At 40.9% G+C, this 25,989-nt stretch overlaps 3 protein-coding genes across 4 annotated transcripts; 1 reads left to right on the top strand and 2 right to left on the bottom strand.

Moving 5' to 3' along the window:
* Positions 1-1,314: 1,314 nt before the first annotated feature.
* On the bottom strand, positions 1,315-6,229 carry LOC119738034 (monocarboxylate transporter 13-like). The gene is made up of 4 exons (XM_038212752.1): positions 5,641-6,229; positions 4,543-4,683; positions 3,139-4,035; positions 1,315-2,268 (listed from the first exon to the last, which is right to left on the bottom strand). The coding sequence occupies exons 1-4, from the start codon at positions 5,930-5,932 to the stop codon at positions 2,132-2,134; spliced, it is 1,467 nt and encodes a 488-aa protein (XP_038068680.1). The 5' UTR covers positions 5,933-6,229; the 3' UTR covers positions 1,315-2,131.
* Positions 6,230-12,002: 5,773 nt separating this feature from the next.
* On the top strand, positions 12,003-15,383 carry LOC119736375. 2 transcript variants are annotated; one of them, XM_038210388.1, is made up of 3 exons: positions 12,003-12,358; positions 12,553-12,717; positions 14,328-15,383. In XM_038210388.1, exons 1-3 carry the CDS (start codon positions 12,139-12,141, stop codon positions 14,621-14,623), a joined length of 681 nt encoding a protein of 226 aa, XP_038066316.1. In that variant the 5' UTR covers positions 12,003-12,138; the 3' UTR covers positions 14,624-15,383. The 2 variants fall into 2 exon arrangements, with proteins under 2 accessions (XP_038066316.1, XP_038066315.1); XM_038210387.1 differs by having other exon boundaries at positions 12,550-12,717.
* Positions 15,384-16,229: 846 nt separating this feature from the next.
* LOC119736374 (very low-density lipoprotein receptor-like) lies at positions 16,230-25,500 on the bottom strand. The gene is made up of 16 exons (XM_038210386.1): positions 25,475-25,500; positions 24,711-24,740; positions 23,033-23,206; positions 22,520-22,678; positions 21,973-22,002; positions 21,524-21,553; positions 21,063-21,236; positions 20,643-20,801; positions 20,108-20,137; positions 19,661-19,690; positions 18,595-18,768; positions 18,076-18,234; positions 17,410-17,583; positions 16,978-17,142; positions 16,606-16,634; positions 16,230-16,319 (listed from the first exon to the last, which is right to left on the bottom strand). The coding sequence occupies exons 1-15, from the start codon at positions 25,491-25,493 to the stop codon at positions 16,621-16,623; spliced, it is 1,521 nt and encodes a 506-aa protein (XP_038066314.1). The 5' UTR covers positions 25,494-25,500; the 3' UTR covers positions 16,230-16,319; positions 16,606-16,620.
* Positions 25,501-25,989: the final 489 nt, after the last annotated feature.

The following is a 25,989-nucleotide window of genomic DNA, read 5'->3' as shown; positions in this document are numbered from 1 at the left end:
CGGCCGTATAAGGCCAAACAAAAGTAAGTCGGTCTGTGGTCAGCGCGCGCGTCGATTTTAATCATGCGCGTCGATCTTTTTTTTTTCCAAAATGTTCCGCGGTAGCTCCAACAGCGCCCTCTATTTCCGCACCTCCTCATTTTTTTTTTAACAAAGAGCACCAAGGAATGGGAAATTGCACCAAGGCAAATGATCGAAAGCACCAAGGCAAATTATGGAGGACACCAATGTACATGAGGACACCAAAAAAAAAGCAAAATAGTACCCCACCTTGTCTGTACAATCCAAGCTTGAAGAAAAAAAAAAGCCGCGTGGCCGCGTCAATTCCGGAACTTTGGTCTGACCAGAGACCGAATATTTTTTTTTTTGGCCTTATCATGGTAACTTACAGGACTGTGCATTTTTCCAGTCGCCAAATTTCCAGGGGCAGGAGGCCAACTGGGGGTATTTTTGTTATGCCCCAGCTTTGCTGTTGCTTTCCGCACCTACGGTTCTGTCAATCTTTGTAATTGAGTTCTAATAAAAAAAGATTGAGTTTCTCTGTTTCATTCCGTTTCAATTGTGCAAAATGACGAGCACCCAGTATGGGGGTTTCGGGGGGGGGGGGGAGGGGGTGCGCTCCATTCTTACGCACAATGCTAGTGAAAGCTTTGACAGAAAATACACAATAAGTGTGCTCAGTCGAAGGACATGATCCGAAAAAAGACCGGGAATGTATACAATGTGCTGCCGAGTCACTTGTCTGCATATTTATACGCTCGTGCAAACCTCACTATAGACCTTCTTCACGAGGAAGCCATTTTCGATCGTGTCCCCCGAGTCTGTTTAATAAATTGTAAACTGTTGAATGGGATGGTGCCAGACTATTTTATGATTGGAGTGTGCTCCAAGCCTCACTTTCATTAATTTTTTTATGTGGCTTAAAATATTAAAAGGATATGTTTAATCACACATTTTAAATTATTCATCAGAGCAGACTGGTGTTAATCTGTAATGAACCTTTATTCCATTGCTCTCATTTCTGCTTGCAAGTTCCAACAATGAAGACTTTACCTAACTTTCAATTAAATATGGCTGACTTTTGAATAAAGTCATTACATATCCAGACAACGAAACTTCAACCTATATGCTTGCAATTACACAATACCAAAATATAGAAATATTGTATAAGTATAGAAATACTGTATAAAAACAGTTTTATATAACAAGGAATAACGGTGTTTAAATCACCGACGATTGGCAGCTGATTCGTGGACTGTTTGGAAGAGTAGTCCTGACTTCTAATCAGGTGATCCGAGTTCGAATCCCAGTGAGCGTTTTTCACTTCTTCTCTTTTTACCTTTTAAATAACTAAAGTGAGGAAGAAACTTTCTCACAAGACGCAAAGCCTATCTTGGGTTTGTGTTGTGGAGAACAAGGCATTATATATGCATGTAATAGACCAATGAGAAACGGATGTCGTTTGGGTGGAAGAAAAATGGCAGGCCGCCTACTGTGGTTTCATGTATTCATCAGTGAATATAAACACAGTGTTGTACATGTTCAATGTAGTAAAGTTATACTAATGGCTTAAACTGTTTACCGGTGTCATATCAAATTCCGACTCCTACGAAAATCGGACCCCTTTTCCCTATTATTGCACTGTAAAAACGCTGGGTAAAATACTGTTGGGCAATGTAATTTACCCGACATTGGTATGAAATTACCTCATATTGGGTTGAATTGAGTAAAAACTGTCAAACTATTGGGAAGAATTTGCCCAAGAGTGTAGGCAGTTGATAATTCGACCAGCATTGGTCAAATTATCAACCCATTTCGCCCAACTATTTTCAGTGTGGTCAATCCCTCACACGTCACAGGTCACTCTCCCATAATATACCTAAAAATAGCGTATTATCGTACTTACGCATGCGCAATACTATCAATGAGTCCACATTTCATGGAGTCGGATATTCACGCTACACCGGTAACTGACAGGTCTGACGTCAAGGGTCACGCTGTTAACCAACGTTCATTTCTAGATCCTTTGAACATGTTTGACTATTACTTTGTATAAGGGAAGATTTAATTAACCAACCAATTCAGTGCACGGTGTCTATATACCAACAGTTATTTATGCTGTGTTGTGCTGTCATCCCATGGTCAACCGTCGGCGGCGACGACATTCGATCAAAGGACGCAATGACATGACCGTCGCCGCAATGACAAAGAAAAGCCCCACCAGGTAAAATGAAAGGGTGTAATTTCCTGTTGAATCTCTCAGGACACCTAAAACACACAATATGGAAAACATAAACAATTTATCAGTGACATGTAATCCGGAAACAAATGAAGAGTTTGCTGCAGGACTCTTTACGTCCTTTTTAATAGACCTAACACATAATGGCATCATGTTTGTTTAGATGTGCGCTTTCCTATGGCAGCCAGGTGGGACGATCGGCTGGCGTCCCTACCTGGCTCCCATAGGAAAGCGCACATGTAAACAGAGCGTGACGTCATTATGTCTGAGGTCTATTTGCATATATACGACTTGCATCATTAAAACCCTTACACTTCTGCTTTCCATTCTATTGTGGTGTATTTATCAATTTCTGATATAAAAGATGTTCATGTGTAAGTACATGTAAACACAGCCAGGAAAGGCCGGTTCATGCTCGCGAACGCGATCGGGAATTTGTGACGTCAGGGCAACTTCTCGCGATGGGAATTCGTAAAAGTTTAACACATTTAAAATCCGGCGAATATCACATAACAGCGACGTCATCGCATTCGCACTTGTATGCAGTATGAACCAACAAGTAGTCACTCGTATTTTTTTTATTGCGAAATTAGATTGAAGAGACTGTCAGTGATGTGTGTTTGATCGGCCAAAGTGAGAATGCTAGCACAGTTCACCTAGGGAATCTGTGGCCGTATGGTTCCGATGCATCCAAATTTCCTAAACTCACATGTTTATTTTGCATGCCGATCGATGACAACTAAACACAGTTTTGTGATGGGCTTTACAACATTGTCCTAAAAACGAAACTGATTGTGGGTACACTGATACAACCAATCGGTATACTTGGAGGTATACAGATTCATTCATTATACTTCTCTGACTTCATGCATATTCATGATTCATTTTAACAAACTCACCAATGATGAAGCCTCCTAACTGACCCCCCACGCCATAGGCGAACATTGAGAGTCCAAATGCAAGTCCAAGCTGCGAAATACCGACCAGCTCCCTTAGAATCACAGCAACTAGGGGGTAGAGTGAACCGCTGGCAAAACCAAAAATGACAACCTCGACAATTCTCCCTCCAAAAGATCCTGTGATGGCGATGAGTGTAGCGGATGGAGCTGAGACTAACAGAGCGGCGATGTACATCCTGTACGGCGTGACATGTTTGCATTTCAGGAACCCGCCGTGGATTAGTCTCCCTACCAGGCTGCCGATGCCAAGATAGGGCAGCAGACTGGACGCCTGCTGCGGAGTCACACCGTCCAAATTTGAGATGTGACTCATGACGGCTGAAACACCGGCGTCCAGTAAAAAACACGCAGCGTATACTTGCACGACAGAGGGAGCTGTTCTGAACAGTTCACACAGTCCCAGATAGAACAGACCATTGAACTTCCCCAGCCAACCCAAACTCCAACTCCTGCCCGTACACTTACTGCTTTGTGTTCCCTCGTGTTCTCCACTACCATCCAAAACAACACTTTCATCTCCTTCCTCAAAATTGCTGTCATTGTTTCCCGACTCGGTGACCGATTGCATCTTCTCTTTTCGTGAATTTCGGACTTTATAGCGAGATGCCGGGCGGAGAAGGGCTCCAGTTACCTCAAGATTCAGAAGGATACCAGCCTGAACTAGGAAACTCCCGCGCCACCCGTAGTTATCAATCAAGAATCGTACCAGAGGCGAGAAGACGAAGATGCCAGCACCTATACCACTAAAGGCAAGTCCGTTTGCGATGGAGTGGTGTCGGGTGTAATACTGTCCAATGGCAACAACTAGACCAACGGATACCATGGATCCACCAAGTCCTGAAAATGTTTTACACAAAATCGCCTTTACTACATGTTATGATCATGCATAAGAAATACTTTCAGTCGCATCACTTGGAGGTATTATGACTTCCCACCAAGCAACAACACCACATTTAGAGTTTGGTTAAATTTGGCTGATGTTTTTTTATCGTTATGCTTTAGCTGGATTCAATAAACCTTTTTGTTCAGCCCCAGTAAAATATCTCCCAAGAGTGGCATCCGATATTTGGTTTGATTTGAAACGATACTGGACCAAAATGGACGTCAGTTTTGAAAGCCAGGAAAGAATTTGTGTCACAAATTGAACGTTGTCACATAAACCACATCATGTAATACACTCTGTACCGTCGAGTTAAAAGAGAAACCGCAGTGAACAGTCCGGCTTCCTGCATATACTAATGCAATAGCTTAACATAGTAAGGACGGGAGGTATTAGTTCGGGATTATGTAATCTCGTTTTGATCGTTCCAACATGGCCGCTCTTTGCAGAGAATGTATACCTACCAACAAGTCCCAGACATAAGAATAGCTGGACTATCGTCGTGCAGAGTGATGCTAAGCCGTTACCAGTCGCCATCATAGCGCCCCCAAGCATGACAGAAGGACGACATCCTAATCGCTTCACAATGACACCGCCAATAGGACCTAAACAACACATTATTGAGCAGAGAAACACGTAAATACAGCGTGAAGTGGACTCCACAGTGGTGAAACTAAGTCGGCTTCCCCCCTCTCCCACGCTGGAGGCCCGTGGGTCTCAACCCCCCCCCCCCCCCCGCCCTCCGAATTTGGGGAAGGCAACAGATTAGCGTTTTTATTGTTAAAACGCAATGAGTGTCTCCCCTCTTACCCTCTAAAAAGTGAGGCCCCCTCACGCGGTCCTGCTATATAGCGACAACAAAGCGTCAACAAAGCGTCAACAAGCGTCAACAAACACAATCAACGTCAACAAGGAGTCAATAAGCAAAATGCATGTTTAATTAAACGTGCATTTTGAGCTCGTTGACGCTGATATAAGCTTTAAAAAAAGCCATCAACGTATTCAACAAACTCTCGTATGTCGAATTGAGTATGAAACTGAAATTCACGTTCACAATCCTGCATAAAAATGGAAGTGTATTGGCGACAAAATTACGGTGACTGGGAGACGCCATCTTTGTTTTCTTTTTCGCGCATGCGCGATTGTACCATGTCCCAGAAAAACAAAATGGCGACCAGTTTTAGTGGAAAAAGACATCGTTGTTGTCGTACTTTTTCACTTAAAAATTTCACATTTTGAACTACTTTTTAAATAGTGATACATTGAAAAATGATCGTAGGAGCTTAAATTAAGGTGCTCTTACAACATGTTGATGTTTTGTTGATGCTTGTTGACGTTTGTTGACAGTTGTTGACGCTTAACAGCACGACCCGCCCAAGCCCCTCCCCCCTCCCTGCAAACTGGACCCCAATTACGCAATTTGGACCCCAGACATTTTTTTTTCAAGCCGAAGGGTGAGGGGTTATATTTCAAAACTCTGAAACTTATCTAGTAACTTCAGGATGTGTTTGTATTTCCCAAATTCACCATTTTGAATTCATGAAGAAAATAGGAAAACTGACCTCCCAAGCACATGACGGCTGCTGAGAAACTCGTCAACCATCCGATCAGCCCAGTCCCGGCCTGAAACTCCTCCAGAAAAGCCGGCATATACAGGCCGTGCGTCATGGAGGATCCCGCTTGAAGTAGGAAAGTCAGGAAGGACGTACTGACCACCATCCGACCCCACCGGGGCCTGCCTCGCCGCCGCCCCGCGTTGGCTCTCCCCAGCCCCCGCAGTGAGCCCACAGACTCGCTTACAGTGTCCGTGTAACTGATGACATCGTTTTCATGCGGATGCCCAACACTCATCATTTTTGATTCGTGTGCCGGTGTCCAGTACTAGGCCTAATGTAGTATCATCGCAGTATATATCATCACTAAAACGTCCGAAGAGTAAACATTAATTAAAAAAATTAAATTAAGTCACACTTAATGAAATATGGATGAATTGCCATTCAATTGAGTGCATCACAACCCAACAGGAGTTGTGAGCTGCACATGGCACTTACAAAAGAATCAAAGGGCACAGAGCAAAAAGCTGAATCCCATTTAGTACAAGGCTACATAACCATGAAAATGCAAATCATAAGTACAATGGAAAATTCACTGAAGCCTGTACAACCTAGCCGGGCAGGGAGACATGCGAAGCGCCAGTAATAGTTGTGCCTGCAACAAGACAGCAGCCATTTGCTGCTTTGCAGATTCAAATTTTCACCGCCGCCGCCGCCCCACCGTCCACTCACAAAAGCTATTATAATCAGCATCACCTGGGGGCAGGAGTTCTTAAGGTGTACATTATAATGAATTAAGTTGCAATGAGTATGCGAGGAAAAAGAAGATCAAAGGAAATGACAGATGAAGGTTAACTTAAATATTATGATTAAAGCTCACGACAATAATTACATGATTTAAAACGTTTTGGTATATATTTGACAAGGCATGACGTGAACAGATCTTTAACCAAATAAAATTGTCATCTGGTATTTTCTCACTATCGAGATGAAAGTAAAGATTAACAAAGGTGAATAATCTTATAAATCAGATTAAATTAGGTATGTTTTCTATGTATTAAAAGCTAAAGCAAAAGATGTGATGACATTAAAGTATTAATAAAGTTAAAGATAAATGTAAGAATTATGAAAGGACTCCTTAACCCCACAAGTTATGCTGTAATTCAAAATTACTTATTCGGTGAATGAATGACCAGAAAGACATAAAGATAATTGTGATGTACACAACAGACAAAGTAGGCCTACTTCAAACACTTTGTCGGAGTTTTTGCGTTAAAACTTAGTCCACTGCTATTTTGATCGATATGGTTTATAAAAAAATTAAAAAACACTTTTTTATAGCAAAACACGCGTGGCAGTAACGCTTCCAATTGTTCTTCAGGCATGACACGATTGTCGCCCACAAACTACTGAAAATAACAGTGCTATTTTTTGCTGCTTGCACGTGAATATAAAGAGGTGGCTCGTCTAAAATATTCTTGAAATTGTTTTGCAATATTGAACAAACAACCTACCCTGGGAGCAAGTCCCGCTAGCTTTGCGTTACTTCTGCCTGCATGAATACGAATAAGACTTGAACAGATACTGATTGAGCAATTCACTTGCTTGCTATCGATCGCTTCCAATAATTGTACTTCAGGCATGACACGATTGTCGCCAACTGAAAATAACAGTGCCGTTATTTTCAGTGTTATTGTTATTTTTACCAATATCATACGGTTCTTTGGGACCTGCCAAGAGTGGTGGGGGCAGCGGAAACAAGTATGACCCTGCCCCCACCCGTTCCGCCGCCAGTGATTTGCGGTATGGCAGACACAAGAGCGGGGCGCTGTTTGATTTGGGTAAAGTCTTTTGTATTTACCCAAACCAAACAGCACTTTCCTATATGTATCTGTCATACCTCAAATAAATATAAACATTACGCAAGTTATTGTGCAAAGCAACTGGCCCGTTAATATAAGGATTATCTGAACAATAGCGAGAATATTATTGATTGCGTAACCCTCGCAACGACCTCGCCGAAATCTTTGTCATGCAGCCTAACTTGATGCGGCGAGGAATCTCGCCGCGTGACCTTTTATACTTTCCGGTACTTGCGAGCGCGAGTGGAAACCGAATAATGCAGTGCGTCTGCGTCCCAAATTGATCTCCATTAGGCCGAAGGTCGAGTGGTATGGGCAGAAATATATAGTCGTGTTCCCTAACGTGGCGCACTTCGAAGCTTACCCAACTTTCCTCGTGTAGTGTTGCCAAACCTATTTGTTGACAAACCTGAAATTCATGCAGTAAAATACTGGTACTTTGACCTTATTAATGCTTGCTATTTAACCTCCGTGAACAATTTCGGTTTCATAAAACTTAAGCCGAAATTAAAAACTGTGTCGTCCGGAAATTGGGCACAAAGTGGCGGAGTGTTCCCTAACGTGGCGCACTTAAATAAATCTCAGAAAATTCCAAATCAGCTTTTAAGAATTTCTGTAAACTTGATAAATTCTGATAAATCATTATTATTTTTACTTACATACCCAGCAAGATGTTTGTTAGAAAATTATTTTCTTATTTTTCGGGGCATTTTCAAAGGTTTCACTTTGCACTTGAAAATAAAATCGGAAAATCACGCCAAAATAACTTTTTCTTTAACTTTGTAGCGGGTAAATAAGCTCGCAATTTATGAACGGGAGTGTTTAGAACTTGATGAAATTTCACTTTCTGTGAAATTTCAGTTAAAACTTTTGCTCTGGCTAGGCGCTACAGGCGAAAAATCAAAGTGCGCCACGTTAGTGGCCATGCCACGTTAGGGTACATCAACAATAGAATAAAAAGACTAGATCGGCAGCGCGGCCACACGCGCGGACTTGCATGGAGGGTCACGTGCTGGAGGAAAGATACAAATAATGCGCGAAAACGTGACAAACGCAACGTCGTTTACGCGAACAGTGCAGTGCACAATAGACCGCTTGCAGACGCGTTCGATAATTGACGCGCGAAGGTGCGCGACGCCATGTTGTGGGACAAAATGTGCATGGATAGATATGCGCTTGACCCACAACATGGCGTCGCGCGCCTTCGCGCGTCGATTATCGAACGCGTCTGCAAGCGGTCTATGCATCGCTAACGCCCGCGCGCATCGCGTAAAAACTCGGTGCGCATTTCTAGCTTCGCGCGCGTTGAGGTAGGTCACGTGCTGGAGGAAAGATACATTTAGCTCAATTACTTTACGTTTATTTGTTGCCAACCTCGTGCCCCGTGGGTACGATCTTGCAGCGCCATGTTGTTTCCCATCATGCCTTGCGCGATCGTAACCCCTGGAATTGTGTAATTTAAATGTGCCAAAATACGGTACATTATAATTAGCGCTGCAGTTTATCCGTTTTACGTGTCGACGCCATCTTTAAAATCATAACAAATGTGATTTTGAAGAATCAATCCTTTCAAACACAACGTTTGGACGTTGTGATAATTAGCAAAGATTTGTATTAAATGTACGTACCCCTTTCGTGCCTTTACAACCACAGGTACAAGTGGTTTTTTTTTAGCGAAACACGCGGCTGACATAATCCATATCGTACAGGCATCGCGACTTTTAAATCATCAATTTTTTTTCGTACGTGACATTACGTGCAAAGCTATATTTATATATAGTTCGTCCTTCGAAATTCGAAGATGACAGCCAACATCTCCATACTAGTTGGTGTTGTGTGTTCGCAGATGGCTAATAAGTCCAATTCTAGCCAGGAAGCTACGGTCCTACACTGGACACACTAGGATGGGGGTGGGGCTGGACACGTAGGGAAGCATCTAGCTCACGAGATTTTCGTTGCTGTCGTTTCAGCTCAGCCTCCCTGATGCGACGGGCTTCGAAGCTTGATGCACCTTCGTGTGATAATACTCACATTGAAGTTGCATTGCTTCATGGTTGCTTTAAGGCAATCCTTGTATCTCTTGAATTGACCACCAGCCGATCTTTTGCCTGTTGTTAGCTCAATCTTCGAAATGCCCGCGCAGTACGCTGTGAATAGCCATTCAGCGTCATTTACGCCATCATCACATCCAGGGGTAAGTGTAAGGAACGAGCACGCGCCCCTGGAGTCGAGGCTGATTTGTTGCGTGTCCACGAGAGGCAACAAAAATTGCGGAGATCTATCGCACTGTGAATGGGCGCGTGTGGACGCGATGCCGATCTAGTCTTTTTATTCTGTATCTATGGGTACGTGGGACACAGACGCACTACATTTTCCGTGTTCCACGAGCGCCAGCGCGATAACGAATTTATCTTAAACATCCGGTTCGTTAGTAAAAACGTCATACACGCGCGCACACCCCTGATTACTAGCGCCCATTGGCTGCAAACGCTCGAGCTGCGTTAACTTCCGGTTCCAATCGTGCAGAAAGTGCTGGAGGTGACGTCACACTAACGAATCGGATAGATATTGAATAAAAAGACTAGGTCGGCAGCGTGTCCACACGCGCTCATTCACAGTGCGATAAATCTCCGCCATTTTTGTTGTCTCTCGTGGACGCGCAACAAATTAACGTAAATTAATAAATATCTTGGAGAGTTGATGGTTTCTGATTGGTCGAGACTCGATCACGTGGCCGTGCATTAACGGTGATAATGACCGGCTTCAAAGAACAAGCGAAAAAAATGGCCCCTGAACCAGCATTGAAACCAGCCCCATGGAAGGCAATGATTGGCCAAATTTACAAAGGTCGTACGGCAGCTTGTAACAATACAGCACTACACATGCGCTCAACCACCTTCGCGTGAGACTGACGCGCGCGTACGCAACACTGTTACTATGGGTGCGCGCGCGCGTAAGGAAGTTTTAAAACGAATAGACCGCTTGCAGACGCGTTCGATAATCGACGCGCGAAGGCGCGCGACGCCATGTTGTGGGACAGGCGTATATCAATTCACGCACATTTTGTCCCATAACATGGCGTCGCTCTCCTTAGCGCGTCAATTATCGAACGCGTCTGCAAGCGGTCTATTAACATCGTACATACAGCGAAAGCGTAGATCTACGATTTATTTTCTTTAAACACTTTGCCCAACGACATATTTACCTTTCCTAAACCAACCAAATTTCAGCTTCCTCCATCAGGTAAAAATATGAAAACATTGTTGTAATTTGTTTCGCTACGGCAACAGAAGTCCAAACCATGGGCGTCGTACGCGTACGCAATGAAGACGTTGTCCAGCATGCAATGTCCAGCACAGCCTGGGCCCGGCTGTGTTGTATATAACAACGCTTATCGAAGAGACAGGGTACCACGCATAAGTAAAAATATGGCCCATGATTTCGGGCAGAATTTCTACATTTGTCAAGTGAAAGCTTTTACATTTCGTTCAAACATTATTTGGTTCTATATCCATCCAATTAGACAATTGACATTGTTATAAACCCCAAAACCAACAAATTTGTGCAGGAAAGGTGAGACACACGCCATGTGATCATAAATTTTAGTCTCAAACGACGGACGTCATACAGAATGGTTTTGATATCATAACAGCGAGGAAAAGTCACCAAATGTCATGCTGATCGGGAAAGCGTTCGGGAGCATTGCGTTTGTGCTTGCGGTAAAAAATACAACTGAATTTCCTTCAACTGTGGCCAGAGTGTCATAGCTTGGAAATTTTTTTGTCCTAAAATTTATTATTAATCTTCAGTAAATTTGATTAGTTCTTTTTTTGAAGATAAGCCAATGTTTTATCTTTTGGGAAAAGGGCTTTATGTGCTTCTTTGGCGCACAACATAGGTGTCCTGCAAGTAGACTAGTCCAAATTTCTTGTCGATTCTGATAAGTCTCGGGAACCAGTCTAACACGCGGTAACTAAATATAATGTCGGGCCGAAAGTTGAACTCCACAGGTTTAAATTAATTTTTCCATTAATAGAATGGGGCCTTATTTTTTTTTCGTTTTCGTCTCAATCAGGAGTAAACAACTTTTGAATTGCCAGACACAAACAATAAAAAATACGTATTTATATTTTCCGGCTGAACCCTGAAAATAACATGGACAGTACCTTTATAATGCCGGTATTTTGTAGTATTTTTTTTCTCACAAATTTGAAAAAAAAATTACAATTACCAATAGCAGGCTGCATTACATCCAAAATTATGTCTCACTGCATGGACAGTGAATACATTAAAAGAGGTGGCTCGTCTGAAATATTCTCGGAATTGTTTTGCAATATTAATCAAGCAACCTATCAAGCATGTAATTAAGGTACGTGACTTTACCCTGGTGGCGAGTCCCGCTAGCTTTGCGTTACTTCTGCCTGCATGAATACGAACAAGACTTTAACTAATAGTGATTGAGCAATGCATTTGCTTGATATCGATCCGGTTCTGCGCGGCATTTCTATATGCGTGACCATGGCAAAATGCATACAGTAATAATGGAAACGAAACAGAACTAAGAAATAAACAATCTTGCTTTTTTTTTTAAGAGCAAGCTTTATTATTGCTTAGTCAGATATTTATTGTACTTGGTCAGAAAGACATGATTATGTTGCAACGAAAGGCTTCACATCTTGTCTTGGCTTTACTCTTTCAAATCTGGTTGGAGATCGCAATCTTTTTGCTGCCTGTACGAGGAGAGATGTGTAGCGCCATGATCACGGCTGCAGCCGGTGATGATCTGACCATGCTCCGCAATAAGACATTCGCGGCGTTCAGAAAGGAATGTCGTCTGAACAAAAGCCAACTCGATGAGAGCAAGTGTAAGTGGTAATCTTTCCTTCCAGAAATCTCCACTTTGTTTGAAATTTGCTTCCTTTGAATTCTCAATTAAGATCATATCAAGCGAGAATTCAAAACAAAATTCCCATGTCAGTTGAAAATGTGCATGTCTAAACATAGATAAAAGAGGTATTTTCGTTTTTTTCGTTATTTTTGATTTTGTCTGATACAGCAGCTTGCTCAATCTTCACTGAGGGGGGTTTGCATGACGATCCCTACAAGTTCAACATCAAGCCACTCAACATGCCTTTCCGGCTGGAGTTTGAGGTGAAGACTGAATATGCTGCGGGTATCGTCCTGGCAGAAGACAAGACAGACGAGTCCATCTTTGCCGATATAAGTAAGTTGTATAGTAGCAGTTTAATGCTCACACCTCAATACGTTTCTCTTTAAGTTTAAGCCCCTGTCACACCTTTGCGTATCCTAATTCCTTATGAGTTCCTTATCAAAAATTTTCAATATGCAGCCGTACGATCAAGTAAAGCCCCTGTCACACTTTTGCGTATCCTAATTCCTTATGAGTTCCTTATCTTCTCAGTGAGCGTATTCCCGCCGCATTTACGCCGCTCGCCGTTCAGCGTGCGTTGCATCTGCGCTGCAAGTACGCTATGTATACGTCCAATACAGGTGGCTCATATGCTGACGGGATGCGTCACGAACACATAGCGTACTCGTAACGCACTCGACCGATGCGGGACCGATGCGCTGCGTATTTACAACGTATGACCTGCGTAACAGCGTACGCAGCGTAGTTTTGTGCATGCCCAAAAGTATCCTGCGTATGGGTCGTACCATGCGTATTCCTGCGTACATAAAACTTACACAAAACGATAGAGATGCATATGAGGTGCGTATTGTGCGTACGACTGCGTATGAAAAAAATGTCAATGCGCAACTCATAAGGAATTGGGATACGCAGAAGTGTGACAGGGCCCTTAAAGCCCCTGTCACACTTTTGCGTATCCTAATTCCTTACGAGTTCCTTATCAAAATTTTTCAATACGCAGCCGTACGCTCAATTAACGTCGAAATGTTTTGATCACTTTGACTTATGTGCAACGCACATCTAGCGTACAAGTAACGAATTCAGTGCATCCATTGCGTATGAGATGCGTATGAGTTGCGTATGCAGTGCACAACATTATTTTTCGGGATGCGAATAGGTCAGTATGCAGTGCGCATGCCGAGCGTATTCCGGACGCACCCGACTTATGCCGACCGCATGCTTGACGCACTTCTGAGCGTATTCCCGCCGCATTTGCGCCGCTCACTGTTCAGCGTGCGTTGCATCTGCGCTGCAAGTACGCTATGTATAAGTCCAATACAGGTGGCTCATATGCTGACGGGGTGCGTCACGAACACATAGCGTACTCGTAACGCACTCGACCGATGCGGGACCGATGCGCTGCGTATTTATATCGTATGACCTGCGTAACAGCGTACGCAGCGTAGTTTTGTGCATGCCCAAAACTATCCGGCGTACTGGGCCGTACCATGCGTATGCATAAAACTTACACAAAACGACAGAGATGCATACGAGGTGCGTATTGTGCGTACGACTGCGTATGAAAAAAATGTCAATGCGCAACTCATAAGGAATTAGGATACGCAGAAGTGTGACAGGGCCCTAAAAAAGTATCACAACTGCACGTAGTAAGCCTAAACTAATTAATGTACACACGTGTCGTCACTGCACATTGGAGTTTTTTGAAAAAAAAAACCACACACACACACACAATGGCCGAAAAAAAACTGGAAGCAGGTAGGGGTAAATATCTGCAAAGAATTATTATCTTTGAAAAGTACATTAAGAGATATGTTTTGTTGTATCTGTTACACGTTCTTTTATCCAAGGAGCAATGGTAATTGGCGTGCACAGTTGCTACAGATTCTTACGCTTTGACAAAAGTAACAAGCGAGGTTTTATAACGAGACATATTTTCTGCCCAGATATCGGTGGTATGAGGAATCAACGGGCAGTCATGAAACCATGCTTTCACGAAATGTGTTCAGATTTAATTGCAACACATCTGGAGGCAGGTCTGGTTAACGCCAATGAATACCGCCCCTTCTGGATCGACTACAAAGGGGGCGTGGTCAAGGTCGGTAAAGGAGGACAGCAGGAGGCTTTCTTGGAGTGGGATGCCGGTACATATCACCAGCCTGTAGCAACTCAAGTGCACGTTGGTGTGACTTCGCGGGGTTACCCACACGCAGATTGGGTGTTATACCACGCTTGTGAGTGAACAGACCAAGGATAATGCACGAGTCTAGATTTGAGATAAGATCGATTTAAATTCGACGTGTTTTCCTACAAATTGTGCCTAAACCTTTATTGCACATAATTTAGGATACATTTTTGGGCCATAGTGCGAGGAACTGTAGTAGTTGCGGAATAGAATGTAAGCTTAGTTCAACATCGATTACTGGATAAGTTTTACCTCTACGTACATTATCCCCATTTTGTGTTGTATTAAATTGTTATATAAAGATTTGAAATTTTATTTAAAAGTAGAAGTGAGTGCAAAAGCACATTACTTGGAAAAATCCTTGATTTTAAAACTGATTCAGAACACTGACTTGTAAAAACTGTGGAACCATTTGTTTTCCGTTTGCCTTTTTTTACCCTTTTCACGTGAATCTCCAAAAGCTGTTCGGGTAAAAAGCGACTGTTCTGCCATGGAAAAAAAAACATACACATGTATATTCATTTCAAAAAAATCTTGTGGAGATCTCTTGTAGATATTTTTGTGTGAGCACTGTGCATGTATGGTATTGTAAAAATTGGAAGAACGTGTGATTAATGGTTTCCTCTAGTTCTTCTATCGTTAATTGTGTGTATAGAAGCTAGCGATCTATCTTGCGATATATTCTGATTGATCTCTTTGGTATTGTATTTTAAGGTTTTTTTTTTATTCGGGCATGCATGGGCTCACTCCATCAAGCATCAGTAAAACAAAGATTTCCTTGCTTTTTAGAATTACTGAATACTTTTATTCATCTAAATAGATTCTACTTAAGGCTTGTCATTGTTAATATTAAATCAAGAGTCACGAATTATTAAGGATGGATAAATTGCGATATTGCCTAAGAATACAGATGTAAGTTCTTTAAGATAAGTTTTGATTTGAAAATCAAGTCAAGCGTCCATCAAGAAAACTTTCCTAATCTGATTAATCTCATTTCAAATGACTGTTGAATCATAAACTCTCTCCTTTAGGTTCTACTTTTTGATATTTTGCTATCAATATTTTTCTGAGAGGGATAATGACTTAAAATGTGAGCTGACCAGTATATGATATCGTGTGAAAAGTGGACTATATTCCAAAAAACTGTTTAACCATAAAGTGATACATCAGCAGACAAAATCATACTGGAAGTAATCGGTTTGCGCAAATGCCTCGTAGATATCATTACAGGGTCGCAATGATGTGAACGACTGGCATTTGTTTACCACATACCGGTATTTCGCTACGCTGTACCTTTTTTGACGCTTTCGCTCCATTATTAATTCAATCTTAATCCACTTCGTGTTATAAACCACCCGAGTCCTTCCCCCCCCCCAAGAAAAATTAAGTGAATTGCGTCGGACTCGATATGAAGAGTTACACTGTTTTGTTGAAGTCACATTTATTACTGATACATTATACTTTATGAGCTAATTGCAGGTATGTTGTATGGCCCTTTAAGGTATTTTTACAGTTTAATCCTCGTCCAGTAATGCAGTCAAGATTGTGGTTATTTTTTGACAGAAGATAAAACTTGAAAGCCTAACTACTTGAACAGAATAATAACCATTGTATGATTATTAAACAAATTATTGTTCCAAGCCTATATCTACGGCAAATTATACACTAAGAAAACTAAGGAAAATAAAGCTTTTCGTGGTCATTCATTGACGTGTCACGTGGTTTTAGTTGGTTCTTTCTCCCATCGCACGACCTAAGAATAAAATAAGAAAAGTGATGTTTTTGAAGACAATTACCAAAATGCTTAACTTAACTGCATGCAAACAGCGGCGGCCAAGGATGTGTCCTATACGACGATTTTACTGCTCTGAATATGCGCCTAAATAGCTGAAAACGTACAACTTAGCCACAAAATCACCAACAATTTTTCTATTTTTTTATCTGATATCTGATCAAAAATATCTGAACGGAAACAACATCGGAATATGAAATAATAATTTATATTTATGGTTATATTCAAATGGTGTTGAATTGCTTACCTACTACTTTGCCGTCTACTTTCTCTTGTCTGTAAAAACACAAATAAAACCAAAAACAAAAGAACATAAGGATGTAGTCTCGATTAAGCAAAAGCTTACATCTCGATCTTCAAATCACTGCAGTCCACCAGGTACTTCCTCTGCAGCTAGTTAGGTTCCATATTGCATTTATTTTGATAATTTGTAGTAAAAATAAAACCAAGCCTTATCCTATCTCGGAGATGCTAGTATGCTGTTACTCTGCATACATCCTTTGGTTAATATTGCTATCATCGTGATTTTTGGCGTGATCCCTGGCCCAATGTAACTGATTTTAAGTCATTTGTTTGCCTTGTTATTCTAAGTACTCCGAAAACAAATCATAAATGTTACCTTTGCAGTTTTCTTCATCCTGGTTGTCGTCACAATCATAGATGTAATCACATCGCCAATCGGCAGGAATACAGTCACCGAATGGGTTCTCGCAGTGAATGGCGTCGTCAGTACATTCGAACATTCCGCCGTCGCTGTAGGAAAAGCTCCAGCTGCTGCTATGCGCTGAAAGGGAAACATTTGATATAAAACAAAGATGAAAGGATTGACATAATATATAACTCACCCCCGGAAATCCAAACTGACAACAAACTTAATGTGCGCAATAGTTGTGAACAAACAGTCCGAGTATTTTTATGTACACACTCTTTAATGTGGGCCTTGTATGTGAAGGAAAGTGCAAGAATCTCATATATTATCATTCATTCCTAAATCCTTCCAACAGTCCTTTGAATTCATGACCCCTTGCAACTAAAGTTGAATTCTCCTTACATGGACAGTCCTGTTCATCTTCCCCATCCTTGCAATCACGCAGGCCATCACATCGCCAGGAGCCAGGAATACAATCTCCGTTGTATCTGTTCTCACAGCGTATGTCGTCATCATGAGTGCATTCAAACATGACATTCCGGTTCACAAAGTTACGTCTTGACGCAGCGGCACGCTCTAAAAAGGAAGAACAAAATCCAACCGGATCAAGTTCATAATAATAGAAAGGAGTAATGAGTATTTGGCTATCTCTTTCACAGCCTCACCGAAATTGGTAAGATTTCATTAATAAGGGAAGAACGATTGTAGAGGTTCGGTCCGCAGAAAGTCGCCGTTGGGGGCGAATGTCTCACTTTTCCCGTAATGCATCTTGAAAAAAGGACGGTTTCCATTTCACTTTGATAAATTCATGTAAGGAATCCGGTTTGTGACACGAAGGCCGTGGTTTCCTGAAGCCATTTGAGCAATGATATCCCTGCTCGGTATTCCATTGGTCGTAGGTTCACGGCCTATTCTAGTCACTTTCTTAAACAAATCTGTAAGTACATGTATTCACTTTCTTTTTTACTTCCGATTCTAATTGTTTTTATTCAAACACTTTGGGCCAGTATTTCGAAACCAAATTATTAATGAAACTGAAAAATGACGCAAGAGTTTCACTTTGTTTACCTTCGCAGTTTTCTTCGTCCTGTTTGTCAATGCAATCAATGAAACCATCACATCGCCAGCGATACGGAACACATTCAGTATGCCATTTGTTTTCACAGTATATATCGTTTTCACCACAGTCAGGGTCGAAAGATGAGATGCCGGTATACCAGGAATACGCTGTGAAAAAGAAAATTAATAACATCACAGGTTCTATGATTTAAAACAAGTAGAACTATAGATTAACGACTTACTCCGTCCCTGGAAAATCAAACTGACCAAAAGATAAGGCCAAAAAAAAGTCTCCGGTTTTTGGTATGCGCGCGCGTCGCCGTAGCCATGCGCGTCGGCAAAATGAAAAAGTTTTTTTTTTTCAATAAAAGATGATGTCTCAAAACCGCCAAACTCACTGGTTTGACAGGAATCCTGCTGCTGCACAATTTTAACGTGTTTTTAGATGGGGTTATGATCGAGAATAAGCTTTATGTGGCCTCTCTGGACTCCCATATATTTGCACAACTGAAGTTGAATTCATCTTACAAGCACAGTCCTGTTCATCTTCGGCATTCTTGCAATCAGCCCAACCATCACATCGCCAGAAGCCAGGGATACAATCTCCTCCGAATTGGTTCTCACAGCGGACGTCGTCATCATCAGTGCATTGAAACATGACATCCCGATACACAAAGTTATGTCTTGACGCACCGGTACGGTCTGTAAAGGAAGGAGAAACAAGAAATAAGAATGACAAGTTTACATGAAGAGAAAAGGATACACGATCATCAAATTCAATGCCCAATTTGTTTGGCTTTATACCAAACAGCTTAAAAGGATTCTAGAGAATCTGTTCACATAAAAGTCGCAATTAGGGGCGCAAGTCTCACCGCATTGAATCTTGGGAAACGGAATCAGTTGATACACTTTGCGCCATGTAGAGTGTGTCAAAAGCTTTCAAAACATTCGTATTAAACCAAATAACAGCATGAAGGAAACAATTTCTTTAAACTATAGGTGTGGTATCCTTTTTAACTTAACAAACCATGGCAGTTTTCTGAAAGTGACCCTATCAATTAGGTATCATCAGGCATGCTATCGTCACGGTAGGTTTTTTCAATAAATTGATTGGACTTCTGATAAGATACATGTATTGATTACGTATGACTGTCGCAAAAATGCTGACTGTTCAAGACAGGGCTTAAACGTGTTTAAAACAAAATTGATACGAAATGGGTAAAGTGTTCAATATTCCCCCAAAAAATTAAAAATTTTTACTAAAGATACAGTAGGTAGGACACAAGCAATAAGCTCCAAGAAACGATCATTTCGTTGGAGTCTGCTCGATAAATACATCTCAAGAAGCTTTTGTTAGAAGTGCCAAAAGTTTGCTAAAGAACTCTTACAGGTATATCATGAGAGTTTTTGTATGTAGAACAAGGGATATTAATGATTAGTATTATGAGGTCAGTTTGACGTCAACGGGTAGGCATTACCGCGACGAAAGGGTGAATAAGTGACAACGCAATTGCCAAAAAAGGGACAACTATTGTAACAATAGACATCTGAATTGTTTCATCCTTTAAAAATGTTGACCTATGAGAACACTTACCAAAGCGAGCCTGCTGCATTTTCTTCTTATCTACAAAAACAAATAAGAAATAAAATATAGCCTAAGGGACATCTTTATTGTATTCTCACCTTTCCTCTATATCTCGATAATGTTAAGTGTAACATTATGATCTTTGAAATGAAATGCTAACGGTTTTCATGTATATTTCAAGAAATAAATTGACAATGTCATGCGTGATATCACTCATTTTTAAAGTGGTAGCATTTCCTTGTTTGTTTCCAGACAAAAATAAAGACTATAAGCATGGGGCATTTTTGACAATATTTGGGGTTGGGCTTAAACTTGCGAAAAGAAAGGGCACTTGAATGAAAAAGGGCAGTCTTCAAACAACATTGGGGGTAAATCCCCCCAATGGCTTCGCCACTGCTAAAGACACAGCATGAGGCATCCGAGTACAGTTCTTTCAATTCAGGTTGGATTACTTACCTACTACGCCAACGTCCATCTCTCTCTTGTCTGGTAAAAAAAACAAATGTGGTCTCAATTACCAAATTCTTTATTCATTCAAATCACTGTAGAATATTAGGTGTTTACTTCATCAAATACACCATTAAGATACCTTTTTGGTTCATGTGATGAAGAGTTAGAAAGTATCCTCTGTAAAGCGAAGCCCGCTTGCTATATTCAAGGTTTCGGATCATTGCCAATGTAATAGCATCGTGATCTCTGGCTATTGATCAACTGCGCACGCGCCAGAATAGGGCTAGATAACTTAGTTGATAGAGCACCCGCACGGTATTCCAGCGGTAGCAGGTTCAAACCCCACACAAGTCATTTTTTAGCATTAGGTTCACAGCCTATTCTAGTCACTTTCTTGTACAAATCTGTAAGTACATGTATTCACTTCATTGTTTACTTCCAATTCCAACCTTTTTTTTCTTCAAACACTTGTGGCCAGTATTTCGAAACAAAATTATAAATAAAATTGAAAAATGATACAAGAGTTTCACTTTTTGTTTACCTTCGCAGTTTTCTTCGTCCTGTTTGTCAATGCAATCAATGAAACCATCACATCGCCAGTAATACGGAACACATTCAGTATGCCATTTGTTTTCACAGTATATATCGTTTTCACCACAGTCAGGGTCGAAAGATGAGATGCCGGTATACCAGGAATACGCTGTAAAAAAGAAATCACAGGTTATATGATTTAAAAAAAGTAGAACTCAGATGTACAACTAACTCCGTCCCTGGAAAATGAAACTGACCAAAAGGTAACAATTGATTGTGAACAAATGCTACAACCGCAATGGTGTCATACATTCTGTAGTCTAATAATGTATGAGGCCCATCTAGAAATTGGATGAATCCCATGCATTCCTAAATCACTCCAACTGTCCTATGAATTCATGAACCACAACTGAAGTTGAATTCATCTTACAAGCACAGTCCTGTTCATCTTCGGCATTCTTGCAATCAGCCCAACCATCACATCGCCAGAAGCCAGGAATACAGTCTCCTCCGAATTGGTTCTCACAGCGGACGTCGTCATCATCAGTGCATTGAAACATGACATCCCGATACACAAAGTTATGTCTTGACGCACCGGTACGGTCTGTAAAGGAAGGAGAAACCAGAAAAACGAACGAAGAGTTTACATGAAAAGGAGAAAAGGACACACAATCATCACTCTTACCGGTATATCATGAGAGTTTTTGTATGTAGAACAAGCGATATTAATGATTAGTATTATGACGTCAGTTTGACGTCAACGGGTAGGCATTACTGCGACGAAAGGGTGGATAAGTGACAACGCAATTGCCAGAAAAGGGACAACTATTGTAACAATAAACATCTGAATTGTTTCATCCTTTAAAACTGTTGACCTATGAGAACACTTACCAAAGCGAGCCTGCTGCATTTTCTTCTTATCTACAAAAAGAAATAAAGAAATAAAATATAAGGGACATCTTTATTGTATTTCCATCTTTCCTCTATATCTCGATAATGTTAAGTGTAACATTATGATCTTTGAAATGAAATGCTAACGGTATTCATGTATATTTCAAGAAATAAATTGACAATGTCATGCGTGATATCTCTCTTTTTAAAGTGGTAGCATTTCCTTGTTTGTTTTCAAACAAAAATATAGACTATAAGCATGGGACTTTTTTTTGACAATATTTGGGGTTGGGCTTAAACTTGCGAAACGAAAGGGCACTTGAATGAAAAAGGGCAGTCTTCCAACAACATTGGGGGTAACCCCCCCCCCCCCCATGGCTTCGCCACTGCTAAAGACACAGCATGAGGCATCCGAGTACAGTTCTTTCAATTTAGTTTGGATTACTTACCTACTACGCCAACGTCCATCTCTCTCTTGTCTGGTAGAAAAAAACAAAAATAAATGTGGTCTCAATTACCAAATTCTTTATTCATTAAAATCACTGTAGAATATTAGGTGTTTACCTCATCAAATACACCATTAAGAGACCTTTTGGGTTCATATCATGAAGAGTTAGAAAATATCCTCTGTAAAGCGAAGCCCGCTTGCTATATATATTCAAGGTTTCGGATCATTGCCAATGTAATAGCATCGTGATCTCTGCCTATTGATCAACTACGCACGCGCCAGAATAGGGCTAGATAACTTAGTTGATAGAGCACCCGCACGGTATTCCAGCGGTAGCAGGTTCAAACCCCACACAAGTCATTTTTTTAGCATTTAGGTTCACGGCCTATTCTAGTCACTTTCTTGTACAAATCTGTAAGTACATTTATGCACTTCATTGTTTACTTCCAATTTTAACTTTTTTTTCTTCAAACACTTGTGGCCAGTATTTCGAAACCAAATTATAAATAAAACTGAAAAATGATGCAAGAAATTCACTTTTTGTTTACCTTCGCAGTTTTCTTCGTCCTGTTTGTCAATGCAATCAATGAAACCATCACATCGCCAGCGATACGGAACACATTCAGTATGCCATTTGTTTTCACAGTATATATCGTTTTCACCACAGTCAGGGTCGAAAGATGAGATGCCGGTATACCAGGAATACGCTGTGAAAAGGAAAATTAATAACATCACAGGTTCTATGATTTAAAAAAAGTAGAAATATAGATTAACGACTTACCCCGTCCCTGGTAAATCAAACTGACCAAAAGATAAGGCCAAAAAAAGGTCTCCGGTGTCTGGTATGCGCGCGCGTCGCCGTAGCCATGCGCGTCGGCAAAATTATTTTTTTTTTTCAATAAAAGGTGATGTCTCAAAACTGCCAAACTCACTGGTTTGACTGGAATCCTGCTGCTGCACAATTTTAACGTGTTTTTAGATGGGTTATGATCGAGAATAAGCTTTATGTGGCCTCTCCGGACTCCCATATATTTGCACAACTGAAGTTGAATTCATCTTACAAGCACAGTCCTGTTCATCTTCGGCATTCTTGCAATCAGCCCAACCATCACATCGCCAGAAGCCAGGGATGCAGTCTCCTCCGAATTGGTTCTCACAGCGGACGTCGTCATCATCAGTGCATTGAAACATGACATCCCGATACACAAAGTTATGTCTTGACGCACCGGTACGGTCTTTAAAGGAAGGAGAAACAAGAAATAAGAATGACGAGCTTACATGAAAAGGAGAAAAGGATACACGATCATCACATTCAATGCCCAATTTGTTTGGCTTAATACCAAACAGCTTAGATGGATTCTAGAGAATCTGTTAACATAAAGGTCGCCGTTGGGGGCGTAAGTCTCACCGAATTGTATCTTGGGAAATGGAAACAGTCTACACTTTGCGCCATGCACAGTGTGTCAAAAACTTTGTTCGCAAAAACCCCCAAATAACAGCATGAAGGAAGCACTTTTTATTACACTTCATGTAGGTGATCCGTTTTGTGCCAACCAAGCCATGACAGTTTTCTGAAATCCACCTACATGACAGTTTTCTGAAGTCTAATCAATAAATTGATTGGACTTCTGATAAGATACAGGTATTGATCACGTATGACTGTCGGGAAAATGTTGACTGTTGGAAACAAATATGTCAAGTCACCGCTTAAAAGCTTTTAAAACAAAATGTATACGAAACGGGTAAAACGTCAATAGTTTGATTACTAAAGATGCAATAGGTAGGACTTAAGCAATAAGCTCCGAGAAACGATTCTTTCGTTGGAGTCTGCTCGATGAATAAATTACAAGAAGTTTTTCTTAAAATGTCAGGAGTTTTCTAAAGAACTCTGATTTCATGCGAGTTTTTATATGAAGAACAGGCGTAATTTACGTAAAGTTATTATGACGTCAGTTTGACGTCAACAGGTAGGCATTCCCGCGAAGAAAGGGTGGATAAGTGACAACGTAATTGTTAAAGATGGGACATCTATTATTACAATACAGGGTGTTTAAAAAAAAAAGGAAACCGAGCTTATTTTGTTGATTTCTTGGGTATGACTAATTATTTAGGAAAATGGTAACCACCATCTGTTACATAACCATGTCTTCTTTTTCTTGACACCAGGAACTCCATTTTACCGTCACGGATGACTGAGCACCAAGTGATGTAACTGACATGCCAGAAAAGGCCCTGTACCACATGCACCATAAGATCAATTGACAGTTTTCAGCATGTTGAAAATAACACAATCCAGGACGTACATTATCAAAGTCATATATTCAATTGCTAAAACATATCAAGGTTCATCACTGTGTCCGTTAACCCCACTGTCCTTCAACATGCCCCCCTTTCCTTTCAACACAAAATCTCTGCCCCATTGCTGTGAACGCATTCCCGATAACGTCTCTCTCTGATGACTGTCAATTGGTCTTATGGTGCCCGTGGTATAAGGCCATTTTTGGCATGTCAGTTACATCACTTGGTGCTCAGTCATCCGTGACGGTAAAATGGAGTCCACGGTGTCAACAAAAAGAAAACATGGTTATGTAACAGATGGTGGTTACCATTTTCCTAAATAATTAGTCATACCCGAGAAATCAACCAAATAAGCTCGGTTTCCTTTTTTTTAAACACCCTGTAGACTTCTGAATTGTTTCATCCTTCAAAAATGTTGCCCAAAGCTATGAGAACACTTACCAAATCGAGCCTGTTGAATTTTCTTCTTATCTTTAAAAAGAAATAAAGATATAAAATACAAGGTACAGATTTACTGCATGTTCACCTTTCCTCTATCATGTTAGATATAACATTATGCTCTATGACATGAAATATATGATAACGGTATATTTAAAGATTTTGTATACTTGACAAAATCATGCGTGACATCACGCATTTTTAAGTGGTAAAATGTCCTTGTTTTTTTTTTCCAAACACAAATACAGACTACGCATACGCGCAGCAAGGTCATTTTTATTGGGGGGGGGGGGGGGGGTTAAATCTGTGCTACATGTAGACAGGTTTTTTATCCGGACACTTGGCCTCCGTATACAAATCAAATAGTTTTTGGGGGCTGGTACTATCTCTCAATGAGGGCGCTGTTCAAAGCGGACGATCATACACACTATCGGACAATGATGTTTTGTCAGGGACGCATCACACGCACGAAATTCCCAAATTTCGTTACAGTCCCTAGTTAGAAAAGGCACTCATTTTTTTGTTGTAAAAAAAGAGCGCTTTTAAAACAAAACAAAGGCACTTGTTTAGAAAAAGGGCATTCTTTGAAAATGTTGGGGGGGGGGGTTAAAAACTTGCAAAAAAGGCACTGAATGGAAAAGGGCAGTGTTCAAATAGTATTGGGGGGGGGGGGTAAATACCCCTCCCCCCGGCTGCGCCACTGCTGCTACGGACACAGCATGAGGCATCAGATTACAGTTTTTTTCAATTCAGGTTGGATTACGTACCTACAACAGCAACGTCCATCTCTCTCTTGTCTGCTGCAAACAAAAGAAAACAAAAACATAAATATGGTCTCGATTATCAAATTCTTTATCCAGCAAATCACCGTAGAATATTAGGTGTTTACTTCATCAAAATCAAATACATAATTAAGAGACCATTGGGGTTCATGTGATGAAGGGTTAGAAAGTATCCTCTGTGAGTGAAGCCTGCTTGCTATATTCCAGGTTTCTGATCATTGCTAATGTTATAGCATCGTGATCCCTGGCTAGTGACAATCTGCGCACGCGCCAGAATAGAGCTAGATAACTTAGTTAATAGAGCACCCGCACGGTATTAAAGCGGTAGCACGTTCCAACCCCACACAAGTCATTATTTAAGCATTTACTTCATGTTAAGGACAAATTCTGGCTCCTTTTTTATTATTACAAATTTGGGAGAGTAGGCTATGGCCTACATGACTCTCATATCTGTACTTTTGTCTACTAGATTTCATCACACAGTAAGAACAATTCTAGTG

This window comes from Patiria miniata, unplaced genomic scaffold, assembly GCF_015706575.1.
Source record: "Patiria miniata isolate m_02_andy unplaced genomic scaffold, ASM1570657v1 HiC_scaffold_3, whole genome shotgun sequence".
Classification (NCBI taxonomy): Eukaryota; Metazoa; Echinodermata; class Asteroidea; order Valvatida; family Asterinidae; genus Patiria; species Patiria miniata.
This window is presented reverse-complemented; position numbering and strand designations above follow the sequence as displayed.